The 12744-nt window shown below is 39.9% G+C and overlaps 1 protein-coding gene across 1 annotated transcript in view; it reads right to left on the bottom strand.

Annotated features, from left to right (window-relative positions):
- Window positions 1-12744, bottom strand: part of tpo (thyroid peroxidase) — a 55882-nt gene that overhangs the window by 21214 nt on the left and 21924 nt on the right. The window contains exon 6 of the mRNA XM_067366933.1: window positions 1751-2236. Within this exon, the coding sequence (XP_067223034.1) occupies window positions 1751-2236 (486 nt within the window). The remainder of the gene's footprint in view (window positions 1-1750; window positions 2237-12744) is intronic.

Raw genomic sequence — 12744 nt, 5'->3', positions numbered from 1 at the left:
TAAAATAACTCAAACTAAAATTAATTAAAAATAATTAATAAAAACTATATGGACATATTAAAAAAAAATACAAAAAAACAAAACAAAACAACAACAACAAAATTACTAAAACTTTAAATGAAAACAGAAAATATACAGGTAAAATAAAAAATAAAAAATTCAAAATATTAATATAAACTATAACAGTATATGTCTCAATGATACTAAAACAACACTGCTCTGAATCATAAGACATAGGTTAAAAACATGAGCCATTCCTCCTCCACTGATTGAAGCAGCTGTCAGGCAAACATACTGCGGTACAAAACTGCACTAATATAAAGGAGTTTTCAACCCCTGAAGCTCAAAATGTTTCTGAAACTGTAGATTAGTCTTTAATTGGACACTTTCAAATGAGAGAAAAATACCATATGACTGGGAGCAACAGTGTTGAGAGATTAACCGCTGTCACTGTACCGACATATAAACAATAAACCTCAGATCCTGATCACTGTGAACTCAACAATCTCTATATGAGAGGATTCACTTTAAATAAAGGAATTGTACAGGGCATTTTCAGGACACAATCTGGTGAAGTTCATTTTACACTGTAAAAAGTGATAACCTGCAATCATATTCTCACTATTGGTATATATTGTCATTATCATAATTGTTGTTTCAACGATGTGTGATCTGACATTATCGAGTGTGTCCCTCACTCACTTTACAAAAATCAAACAAAAACACACCCAGAGAGTTTAGTCTAGTACATGACTTTTTAGCTTTTTTTAATGATATTTATATAATTTGATGTTAATCAGTATTACAAGAAGAGTGCTGTTTTTTCTCCAAATATCAGCACGATTACAAATATGATATTGATTTTATACAACAGTTCAGTAAACAAGAAGCTAATATTAAGTGACTTACTTAATTAGTGGCCTTTTATACACAAGATTGCCTGTTTTTGAAACAACGGCACTGTTTTGTGTCTCTAAGAAACACATGGCAGTGTTTCGTTACTGAATTAATCAGTCCTTTTAAATGAAACGCTTAAATGAATGATTCAATGTTAGATGCTTCGTTCCTGAATGAATCAGCTGTTTGAATGAATCGATTGAATGAATGACTCACTCCATAAGACAATGATTTCTTTCCACCTACATGCAGTTTTAATTTTACATTTTTTATAGATATATATATTATATATTATATATATATATATATATATATATTATATATATTATAATATATCACTTATCAGCTGTTCATTCAAAATGAAAACTTCCTGTCTGGAGGGGAAATGCCTCCTACTGCAGTGTTTTAACATAAATCATTTCTTTGATGATGCACAATGAAACTTTGACTTCCTGTGTAAATTTATGCTAATTATATTCCATAAATTACTTCTGCCTGACAAACGTGCCCTCTGATGGGCAATTACTGATTTTAAATGTCCGCAGTTTTGGGTCTCATTGTCTCCGCTGAAGAAAAAACTTCGTTCTGAGTCTGGACGAATGTTTTCACCTGTGCTAAATAAAAAAAAAAATATAGTGACAGTTGGCTACTTCAGCATCAGGATCATTTTTATTCCTGCATTATCAGTGCATGCATCATTTGTGAGTTCAAAAATATTTTTTAATCACTTGTGATTCTGTGCTGCAATTAACAAAAAAATGACTATAGTATTTTTTTTTAAAAGGAATGCACTAATACAAGTCTTCAAATGGTCGTTAAAGCAGTTTTTTCACAGTGTAGCAGTGTCTGTTACCTGATGCAGTGCTCCAATGATTTTGCGTGTCTCCTGGTAGATGACCTCTGACCCCCAGTGAGGGTTGAGTTGTGTCAGGTGTTTGGCCAGCCGGTTGTGTTCTCTCACCCAGAGCGTGTGGAGGACAGACAGGGGCAAGATCTCGTTTACCCTGCTGTCACCTGCCGTGAAACACTCGACCCGCTCTGACCCGGGATCCTGGAGGCACGCGGATGGCTGGACAGAGACAAAGGGCAAGTACGGCCGGCCCTCATCTGTGTATTTACTATTGACAGCCAGCAGCCCGTCAGAGCCAGAGAGGTTTCGGAGGATTTTCTCGAGGTCTGCCGAATGGCCGTAGACGGTTGACGCGTCTATGAAGGACGTGACTGAATTCATCTGTTGTCGAACGTGTAGTGCGTCTGTCTGGCCATTTAGGCAGGCGGGTGAAGAACGGAAAAACGGAAGACAGCTTTTGTTTCTGGACAGTTTATCATCCTTGGGAATCTGTGTGTGTAAGAGAGAGAGATTATTGTATATAGAAGTGTTTCTAAACCAATTTGCTCAGAATCTGTTCAATTTAGAAGCATTATTATATATTCATGAAATGAAAGCGTAAAGACCTAACAATATGAGCAACTGATGAAAATAGACAATTATACAAATAGTTCACCCAAAAATCAATGTCGTTTACACTCATTGGGTCTCATTCATGAAACACGAGCAGAACAAATTTTTGTGTAAATCGTGTGGCCAAAATCCTTGGTTTGGTGTCATAATATGATGCTCATATATAGTTGTCAGTCGGATTTAATGGGCGGGATTTATGGTAATTGAGAATGAGCGTGCACGCGCGTCCCATTTACGACTGACTGGAATTCATTAACACACACACATTTCACTATCACTTCTGACGTTTACGAAGTAGGCTATTTGCGAATCAGGAGAAGAATTTTTCGGGAAGGTCTCTTTACGCTCAAATCACTCACATATTTACTCGTATATTTACCAATGTTTCATGAATGAGACCCAATGACATCAAATCATGGTGCATGAGTCGTATGGACTTTTATGATACTTTTATGGCTGGGCAACCCAAGTTGGGTTGAAAATGACAAACCCAGCAATTGGGTTGTTTTAACCCAGCGAATGGGTTGTTTTAGCCCAGCAATTGGGGTTGTTTTAACCCAGCGAATTGGTTGTTTTAACCCAGCGAATGGGTTGTTTTAACTCAGGGAATGGGTTGTTTTAGCCCAGCGATCGGGTTGTTTTAACCCAGCAAATGGGTTGTTTTAACTCAGTGAGTAGGTTGTTTTAGCCCAGCAATTGGGTTGTTTTAGCCCAGTGATTGGGTTGTTTTAACTCAGTAAATGGGTTGTTTTAACTCAGTGATTGGGTTGTTTTAGCCCAGCAATTGGGTTGTTTTAGCCCAGTGATTGGGTTGTTTTAACCCAGCAAATGGGTTGTTTTAACTCAGTGAGTAGGTTGTTTTAGCCCAGCAATTGGGTTGTTTTAGCCCAGTGATTGGGTTGTTTTAACTCAGTAAATGGGTTGTTTTAACTCAGTGATTGGGTTGTTTTAGCCCAGCAATTGGGTTGTTTTAGCCCAGTGATTGGGTTGTTTTAACTCAGTAAATGGGTTGTTTTAACTCAGTGATTGGGTTGTTTTAGCCCAGCTATTGGGTTGTTTTAGCCCAGCGATTGGGTTGATTTAACTCAGTGAATGGGTTGTTTTAGCCCAGTGATTGGGTTGTTTTAACTCAGTGAATAGGTTGTTTTAACCCAGCGAATGGGTTGTTTCAACTCAGTGAATAGGTTGTTTTAGCCCAGCAATTGGGTTGTTTTAGCCCAGCAATTGGGTTGTTTTAACTCAGTGAATGGGTTGTTTTAGCCCAGCGATCGGGTTGTTTTAACCCAGCAAATGGGTTGTTTTAACTCAGTGAGTAGGTTGTTTTAACCCAGCAAATGGGTTGTTTTAACTCAGTGATTGGGTTGTTTTAGCCCAGCGAATGGGTTGTATTATCTCAGTGAATAGGTTGTTTTAGCCCAGCAATTGGGTTGTTTTAACCCAGCGAATGGGTTGTTTTAACTCAGTGAATAGGTTGTTTTAGCCCAGCGAATGGGTTGTTTTAACCCAGCAAATGGGTTGTTTTAACTCAGTGAATAGGTTGTTTTAACCCAGCGAATGGGTTGTTTTATCTCAGTGAATGGGTTGTTTTAGCCCAGCAATTGGGTTGTTTTAGCCCAGTGATTGGGTTGTTTTAACTCAGTAAATGGGTTGTTTTAACTCAGTGAATAGGTTGTTTTAACCCAGCGAATGGGTTGTTTTATCTCAGTGAATAGGTTGTTTTAGCCCAGCAATTGGGTTGTTTTAGCCCAGCAATTGGGTTGTTTTAACTCAGTGAATGGGTTGTTTTAGCCCAGCAATTGGGTTGTTTTAACTCGGCGATTGGGCTGTTTTAGCCCAGCGATTAGGTTGTTTTAGCCCAGCGACTGGGTTGTTTTAACCCAGCGATTGGGTTGTTTTAACCCAGCGAATGGGTTGTTTTAACCCAGCGATTGGGTTGTTTTAACCCAGCGAATGGGTTGTTTTATCTCCGTGAATAGGTTGTTTTAGCCCAGCATTTGGGTTGTTTTAGCCCAGTGATTGGGTTGTTTTAACTCAGTGAATGGGTTGTTTTAGCCCAGCAATTGGGTTGTTTTAACCCAGCGAATGGGTTGTTTTAACTCAGTGAATGGGTTGTTTTAGCCCAGCAATTGGATTGTTTTAACTCTGTGAATGGGTTGTTTTAGCCCAGCGATCGGGTTGTTTTAACCCAGCGAATGGATTGTTTTAACTCAGTGAATGGGTTGTTTTAGCCCAGCGATTGGATTGTTTTAGCCCAGCGACTGGGTTGTTTTAGCCCAGCAATTGGGTTGTTTTAACCCAGCGAATGGGTTGTTTTAACTCAGTGAATGGGTTGTTTTAGCCCAGCAATTGGATTTTTTTAACTCTGTGAATGGGTTGTTTTAGCCCAGCGATCGGGTTGTTTTAACCCAGCAAATGGGTTGTTTTAACTCAGTGAATAGATTGTTTTAGCCCAGCGATTGGGTTGTTTTAACCCAGCGAATGGATTGTTTTAACTCAGTGAATGGGCTGTTTTAGCCCAGCAATTGGATTGTTTTAACTCAGTGATTGGGTTGTTTTAACCCAGCGATTGGGTTGTTTTAACCCAGCGAATGGGTTGTTTTATCTCCGTGAATAGGTTGTTTTAGCCCAGCAATTGGGTTGTTTTAGCCCAGTGATTGGGTTGTTTTAACTCAGTGAATGGGTTGTTTTAGCCCAGCAATTGGGTTGTTTTAACCCAGCGAATGGGTTGTTTTAACTCAGTGAATGGGTTGTTTTAGCCCAGCAATTGGATTGTTTTAACTCTGTGAATGGGTTGTTTTAGCCCAGCGATCGGGTTGTTTTAACCCAGCGAATGGATTGTTTTAACTCAGTGAATGGGTTGTTTTAGCCCAGCGATTGGATTGTTTTAGCCCAGCGACTGGGTTGTTTTAGCCCAGCAATTGGGTTGTTTTAACCCAGCGAATGGGTTGTTTTAACTCAGTGAATGGGCTGTTTTAGCCCAGCAATTGGATTGTTTTAACTCAGTGAATGGGTTGTTTTAGCCCAGCGATCGGGTTGTTTTAACCCAGCAAATGGGTTGCTTTAACTCAGTGAATAGATTGTTTTAGCCCAGCGATTGGGTTGTTTTAACCCAGCGAATGGATTGTTTTAACTCAGTGAATGGGCTGTTTTAGCCCAGCAATTGGATTGTTTTAACTCAGTGATTGGGTTGTTTTAGCCCAGCGATTGGGTTGTTTTAGCCCAGCGACTGGGTTGTTTTAGCCCAGTGATTGGGTTGTTTTAACTCAGTGAATAGGTTGTTTTAGCCCAGCGAATGGGTTGTTTTAACTCAGTGAATGGGTTGTTTTAGCCCAGCAATTGGGTTGTTTTATCTCAGTGAATAGGTTGTTTTAGCCCAGCAATTGGGTTGTTTTAACCCAGCAAATGGGTTGTTTTAACTCAGTGAATAGGTTGTTTTAGCCCAGCAATTGGGTTGTTTTAACCCAGCAATTGGGTTGTTTTATCTCAGTGAATAGGTTGTTTTAGCCCAGCAATTGGGTTGTTTTAACTCAGTGAATGGGTTGTTTTAGCCCAGCAATTGGGTTGTTTTAACTCAGTGAATGGGTTGTTTTAGCCCAGCGATTGGATTGTTTTAACTCAGTGATTGGGTTGTTTTAGCCCAGCGATTAGGTTGTTTTAGCCCAGCGACTGGGTTGTTTTAGCCCAGTGATTGGGTTGTTTTAACTCAGTGAATGGATTGTTTTAGCCCAGCGATTGGATTGTTTTAACTCAGTGATTGGGTTGTTTTAGCCCAGCAATTGGGTTGTTTTAACCCAGCGAATGGGTTGTTTTAACTCAGTGAATGGGTTGTTTTAGCCCAGCGATTGGGTTGTTTTAACCCAGCGAATGTGTTGTTTTATCTCAGTGAATAGGTTGTTTTAGCCCAGCAATTGGGTTGTTTTAGCCCAGCAATTGGGTTGTTTTAGCCCAGCGATTGGGTTGTTTTCACCCAGCGAATGGGTTGTTTAATCTCAGTGAATAGGTTGTTTTAGCCCAGCAATTGGGATGTTTTAGCCCTGCAATTGGGTTGTTTTAGCCCAGCGATCGGGTTGTTTTAACTCAGTGAATGGGTTGTTTTAGCCCAGCAATTGGATTGTTTTAACTCTGTGAATGGGTTGTTTTAGCCCAGCGATCGGGTTGTTTTAACCCAGCAAATGGGTTGTTTTAACTCAGTGAATAGGTTGTTTTAGCCCAGCGATTGGGTTGTTTTAACCCAGCGAATGGGTTGTTTTAACTCAGTGAATGGGCTGTTTTAGCCCAGCGATTGGGTTGTTTTAACCCAGTTATAGCGGCTACTATATCCTTTCTTGCCGCTGAGAGACTAAAACAGGGACTGCATTGATGACGCATAAATGATATCGGTAAGGCAAAGGTACTTCTAATAGACTTTTGTTTTTATTGCACAAACTGGTATTTCTGGATGGTACAAAAGTTATGGTCAACAAAGAAATACATTGTCCCTGCTCACCCCCTCTCCCTCCTATTAATCAGTGAACAGGTGACTTATATTCCCATTCTTACACGTGACCCTGTGAACCCCAACCATGATCACGTGACATAAACAAAAACCCATTAACACTTTCATGTCTATTACATTCCAGCCCCTAATTATTATCAAATAATAATTACATTATTATTAATTAGAGACATGAATTTATCAAATTAATACTTCAGTAACATCATATAAATGTCCATTTCTTCTTCCAAAAAAGGCAAAAAATCTTGAAAAGTGATGCAAAAATAGTGTTCAGTAAAGTATTCTTTCCATTTTCTCTGTCAAGTTCATAGGTCAATGTCAAAGTCAAAGAAAATGTCAACAAGTCATCCATCTTCTGCTTCTAGTAGAAGACAGACCTTGGTTATGGGTCTGTCCAGACAGCTGCTTTTTGTTTTAACTTGCACATGACGCACAAATCCTCTTCTGTCTGGAAAGGTTTGTACTATGCGTCCCATAATCCAAGAGTTTCGAGGTGCCGTGTTATCCACTATAAGCACTATGTCTCCTATTTTAAAATTGCGTTTGACTCTTGACTATTTCTGACGTTCTTGAAGCTGCGGTAGGTACTCTTGAACCCATCTCTTCCAGAACAAATCTGACATGTACTGGACCTGTTTCCATCGTTTCCGAGCATAAACATCATCCTTTTTGAATTCTCCAGGTGGTAACGAAGGTGAAGTTTTCAGAAGCAACAAATGGTTAGGTGTTAATACTTCTAAGTCACTTGGGTCTGTGGATGCCTTGGTGATTGGACGGCCATTAAGGATAGCTTCCACTTCGCAAAGAACGGTGTGTAGCCCTTCTTCATCCAGATTCTGCAACTTTAAGGTAGAATTCAGCACTTTCCGCACAGATCTGATTAACCTCTCCCATGCCCCTCCATAATGTGATCCAGTTGGGGGGTTAAACATCCATTTAATTCCTTTCTGAAGGAGGACATCATTGATTTTACACTGATTCCATTCCTTTATGGCAACTCTTAGTTCACGTTCTGCTCCAACAAAGTTCTTTCCATTATCAGAACGAAGCTCCTTGACTTGTCCACGTCTTGCAGTGAAACGGCGGAGTGCATTTATGAAAGAATCTGTGTCCAAGGAAGGTGCCACTTCAATATGTATGGCTCGTATGGCTAAACAGGTGAAAATTACTCCATACCTTTTCACAATGCTTCTTCTGCTCTTTACCTCAAAAGGTCCAAAATAATCTACCCCAACCCGGGTAAAAGGAGGTTCATTCGGAGTGACTCTTTCTGATGGTAAATCCGCCATCTGTTGGCATCCTGGAAGTGAATTCAGTTTTCGACAGATGATGCACTTGGACAGTACTCTTCTTATTGCTGTACTTACACCAGTAATCCAATATTTCTGTCGTAATTTAGATAATATATAATTACGACCACCATGTCCTACCTCTTGGTGTATGTTTCTCAGGATGATGTCTGAGATGTGAGAATTCTTGGCCAAAATAACTGGATGTTTGGATTCTTCAGGCATTGATGCCCTACTTAATCGTCCACCAACCCTCAAAACATCTTCAAGAACAGGACAAAGTCCATGAATGTGGCTACTTTTCTTTACACTTTCACCTCTTTTCAGGCTAGCAAGCTCATCAGGAAACATCTTTTCTTGTGAGAGTTTAATAATATTCAATTCAGCAGTCTCTAGTTCTTCTGTTGAGAGGTGAGATCGCTCAAGTTGACCTTTGAAAATCTCCATCTCTTTTTCCACAGAACTTTGTTGCTGTCCATTCAAATCAGAATCAGCAAAGGCATGTCTCAGTTGTTTCCTCTTCTGACTCAAAGACAAAAGCAGATTCTTAAATCTCAAAATCCAAGCCACTGCTTTCTTTAATTGGAACCAAGAAGAATAGTGATTGATAAAACCTGAAAGTACATCATCCTCCTCTTTGAGCTGCACAGAATTAATCTCAATGCCTTTCTTGACCTCAGGGTCATCCACTTCAAACTTTTCAAGTTCATTGAGATTAACAGGCCACTCACTGTCAGGACGAAGAAGAAAGGCTGGACCTGATGCCCATGATTTGTTTTTTAGAAACATGTTGACAGTTGATCCTCTGGAAGCAACATCAGCTGGATTGCTTGCTGTATCTACATATCTCCACTGTATAGCTTGTGAGGCCTTAAGGATTTCTGTCACCCGATTGGCTACAAATATTCGAAATCGTGAGGTCTCATTCTTGATATATTTGAGAACAGAAGCACTATCTGTCCAAAAGATGGAGTCTTGAAGTGGCAGATGCAGTTCTTTCTTCCATAACACATCCATACGGCTTGCCATTGTAGCAGCAATGAGCTCCATACGAGGGATGGTAACAGATTTCATTGGGGCTACTCTTGATTTTCCCATGATAAAAGCACAATGTACTTGAGAATGCCTATTTTGTAACACTAAGTATGTCACGGTTCCATATCCATCCTTGCACGCATCTGAAAAATGATGCAACTGTGCAGTAGAGATGTCACCAAAGTCTGGAGGTTTTAAACATCTTGTAAGCTCAAAGCTTTCCAGATGGTGAAGTTCTTGCAACCATCTGGTCCATTTTTGAACAACCAATTCAGGCAAGACATCATCCCATCCCAAATCTCCTTTGCAAATATCTTGCAAGATCTTTTTTGCAGACAACACAACAGGACTTACAATTCCCAATGGATCATAGATGGAACTTATCATGGATAGGATTCCTCTTCTTGTCAGAGATCTATCTCTGATTACAATCTTGAACTTGAATACGTCAGATTGTATGCACCACTGCACTCCCAACACTCTCTCAACTGATGGAGAATCCCGATCCATGCTCAAGTTTGTCACCAACGTTGCTCTTTGGTCCAGAGGTACTACATCCAGAACTTGAGATCTGTTACTCATCCATTTTGTGAGTTTAAATCCACCTTTGGCACATATAGCTACAAGCTCCTTACACAATGTTATTGCTTGTTCAATTGAAGCCACTGAAACCAAACAATCATCAACGTAAAAGGAATGTAGGATTTTATCTACAGTTTCCCTGTTGAACTGCTCCTTATGATCTTGAGCACATTTCCTAAGAGCAAAGTTTGCGCAGCTTGGAGATGATGTTGCTCCAAACAGGTGTACCCGCATCCTAAAGTCAACTAAATCTTGACTCAAGTCCCCATCTGGCCACCAAAGAAACCTTAACAAATCAACATCATCTGTTGGTACTCTTACTTGATGGAACATTGATTCCACATCTGCCATGATTACCACTGGTTCCTTTCTGAATCTTGTCACCACTCCAATGAGTGAGCTGGTAAGGTCTGGTCCTTGCAGGAGTTGAGCATTAAGTGATGTTTGCTGAAAACTTGCTCCACAATCAAATACCACACGAATTTTCTTCTTTGTGGGATGGTAGACACCGTGATGTGGGATGTACCAGATCTTTCCATCATTACGCGTCATATCCTCTACAGGCACTTGCTCTGCATAACCTTTGGAGATCATATCCTTCATGAAGGTTTTATAGTCAGCAAGAAACAACGAATCTTTTTGAAGTCTTCTCTTCAGATGCAAAGCACGTTGCTCCACGATTTTCCGGTTGTCTGGCATGTAAACTCTCTTTTTCAGAGGTAAGCCAATCTCATAATGCCCATCAACAAGTTTAGCCGAATTTGTCACCAGTTCCAAGAATTTTTGATCTTCTTTGGAATAACCAATTTGTTCATCTTGACTACATTCTGGGAAGTCCATTTTAAACTGCTGTTGCCACATGTCTTCCAAATTCACAACTGAAATCCTATTGACTGTGACATCTAGCCGAGTACCATCCATTGTGTTCTCACTGTCTCCAAAGAGTGGTCCATTCACAGTCCATCCCAACATTGTCCTGATTGCATAGGGTCCATCATTCCTGCTGCGGATAACCTCCAATGGTTCCAATGCTTTAGGAACATTTGTCCCTATCAGCAGCTCAATCCCTGCCTTAATCTCAGGCAAATGAACTCTCTTTAAATGGGGCCATCTTTGAAGATCCCTTTCTTGAGGTATATTTCCCTGATGAACAGGCATACTTTCCTGTGTATAAACTCGATGTAACTCACAAAAGTCATTTCCATTCAAGCCAGCTACCTCCATTCCAGATATAACATTACTACTCACAACCTTTTCTTGCCCCATAGTTCTTAGAAGAATCCGCACTTTGGTTCCTGTGAGATTGAGTCTTCTCATTAGGCTCTCCGTACAAAACACAGCGGTGCTCCCTTGATCCAAAAAGGCATAAGTAGTGAGAATTTTACTGCCTTTATTGGCCTTGATCTGTACAGGAACAATCGGGAGTTTACAATCATAATCACCAGCCCCAGTAAGACCACTAGATACTAAAACATCATCCACTGCCATTTTTGATTTATTCTCAGTTGTATCCGTTCCTTTTTCTTTGGGAAAGATATGCAGCAAAGTTGGATGTCTAAAGCCGCAAACATCACAAGAAAGACGTTTTCTGCACTCTTTGCTGATGTGCCCAATGCACAAACAGCCAAAACAAACTCCACTTTCTTTCAAGAAGCCAATCTTCTCTTTGTGGTGTTGTTTTCCCAACTGAGGACACATACCCAATGTGTGCGCACCTCTACAGAAGAGACATTCTTTCTTATCGAATCCAACCTTTTTCTTTCCTGCATTTTCAAATTCACTTTCTTTGCTTGCAGAGACCACAGTGGTAGCAAAGCTGGTTCCTTTAATTCCAGGACGAGAATGTAATTTAGGTCTTTTCACATCTTTATTTGTTGCTACAGGAACATCCTGTATATTTCCAAACACTGGGTCAGTTATGACTTTAACTTGATGTTCTAGAAAATGGACAATATCAATGAAGGAAACTCTTCGATTGTGTCTTTCTTGTAGTTCACAAGCCACTGTTCTCCATTTATCCCTGAGTCTGTAGGGCAATTTCTTTATAATTGTCATCATATTGGCAGGCACGTCCAAATCAGACATATATTGCACTTCCTCCATGACATTACCGCAGCCTCTAAGAAAAAGACTGTATTCCTGTAAAGCATTCACATCTTCAGCTTTAATTTGAGGCCATGAAAGAGCTTTATTCATATAAGCAGAAGCAACTTTCTGTTCATTGCCAAAATGTTCCTGCAACAAAGTTTTAGCTTTGATGTATCCCCTCTGAGGATCGATTTGCTGACAACTCTGTATCAAATCCCTTGGATGACCAACAGTATATTGTTCAAGGTAGTACAAGCAATCACTGTAGTTATCAGTCTTACTTTCAACACTGTTTATGAACGCTCTCATGAATGCATGGTACTGTAATGGGTCACCGTCAAACACGTTCAGATCTCTTTTGGGCAAAGATGATAAACATTGCTGTTTTAACAATAGCGTTGTGATTTCATTTTGCTTTCTCATTATGCCCAACATGTTATTTTGCTCTTCATCATTAGATTCAACATGTGAATTTAATGCAGTTCCTTGTGATCTCCGTTCCACTGGATTGCATCTAGATGGATGTTGTGCTACAGGATGAGGCTGTGAGAATATCCGTTGTTGTACACTTTTCTCTTTAGGCCTTGCTCCTGATTTCAAACGTTCATGAATCAGTTCTTTTTCTCCTGCAGACACTTGAGGAACAAATGATTTCGCACTGGCGTTAATACTTTGTGTTTTCTTTTGTTCTCTTACTAAATTGCAAGGTCTACCTCCTGAACGGTCAGAATTAGTGCTTGACACACTCTGAGATTTCAAAACATTCAGTTTGGCCATTTGAATTGCAATTTCTCCCTCCAAATTAAGTTGTTCTTTTCTTTTTCGCAAATGTTCCTCTTGATCTTCCAGTTCATGTTTATCTTTCAACAATTTTTGTTGTGCCATTAACGCAGCCA

Source organism: Chanodichthys erythropterus, chromosome 18, assembly GCF_024489055.1.
Source record: "Chanodichthys erythropterus isolate Z2021 chromosome 18, ASM2448905v1, whole genome shotgun sequence".
Lineage (NCBI taxonomy): Eukaryota > Metazoa > Chordata > Actinopteri > Cypriniformes > Xenocyprididae > Chanodichthys > Chanodichthys erythropterus.
This window is presented reverse-complemented; position numbering and strand designations above follow the sequence as displayed.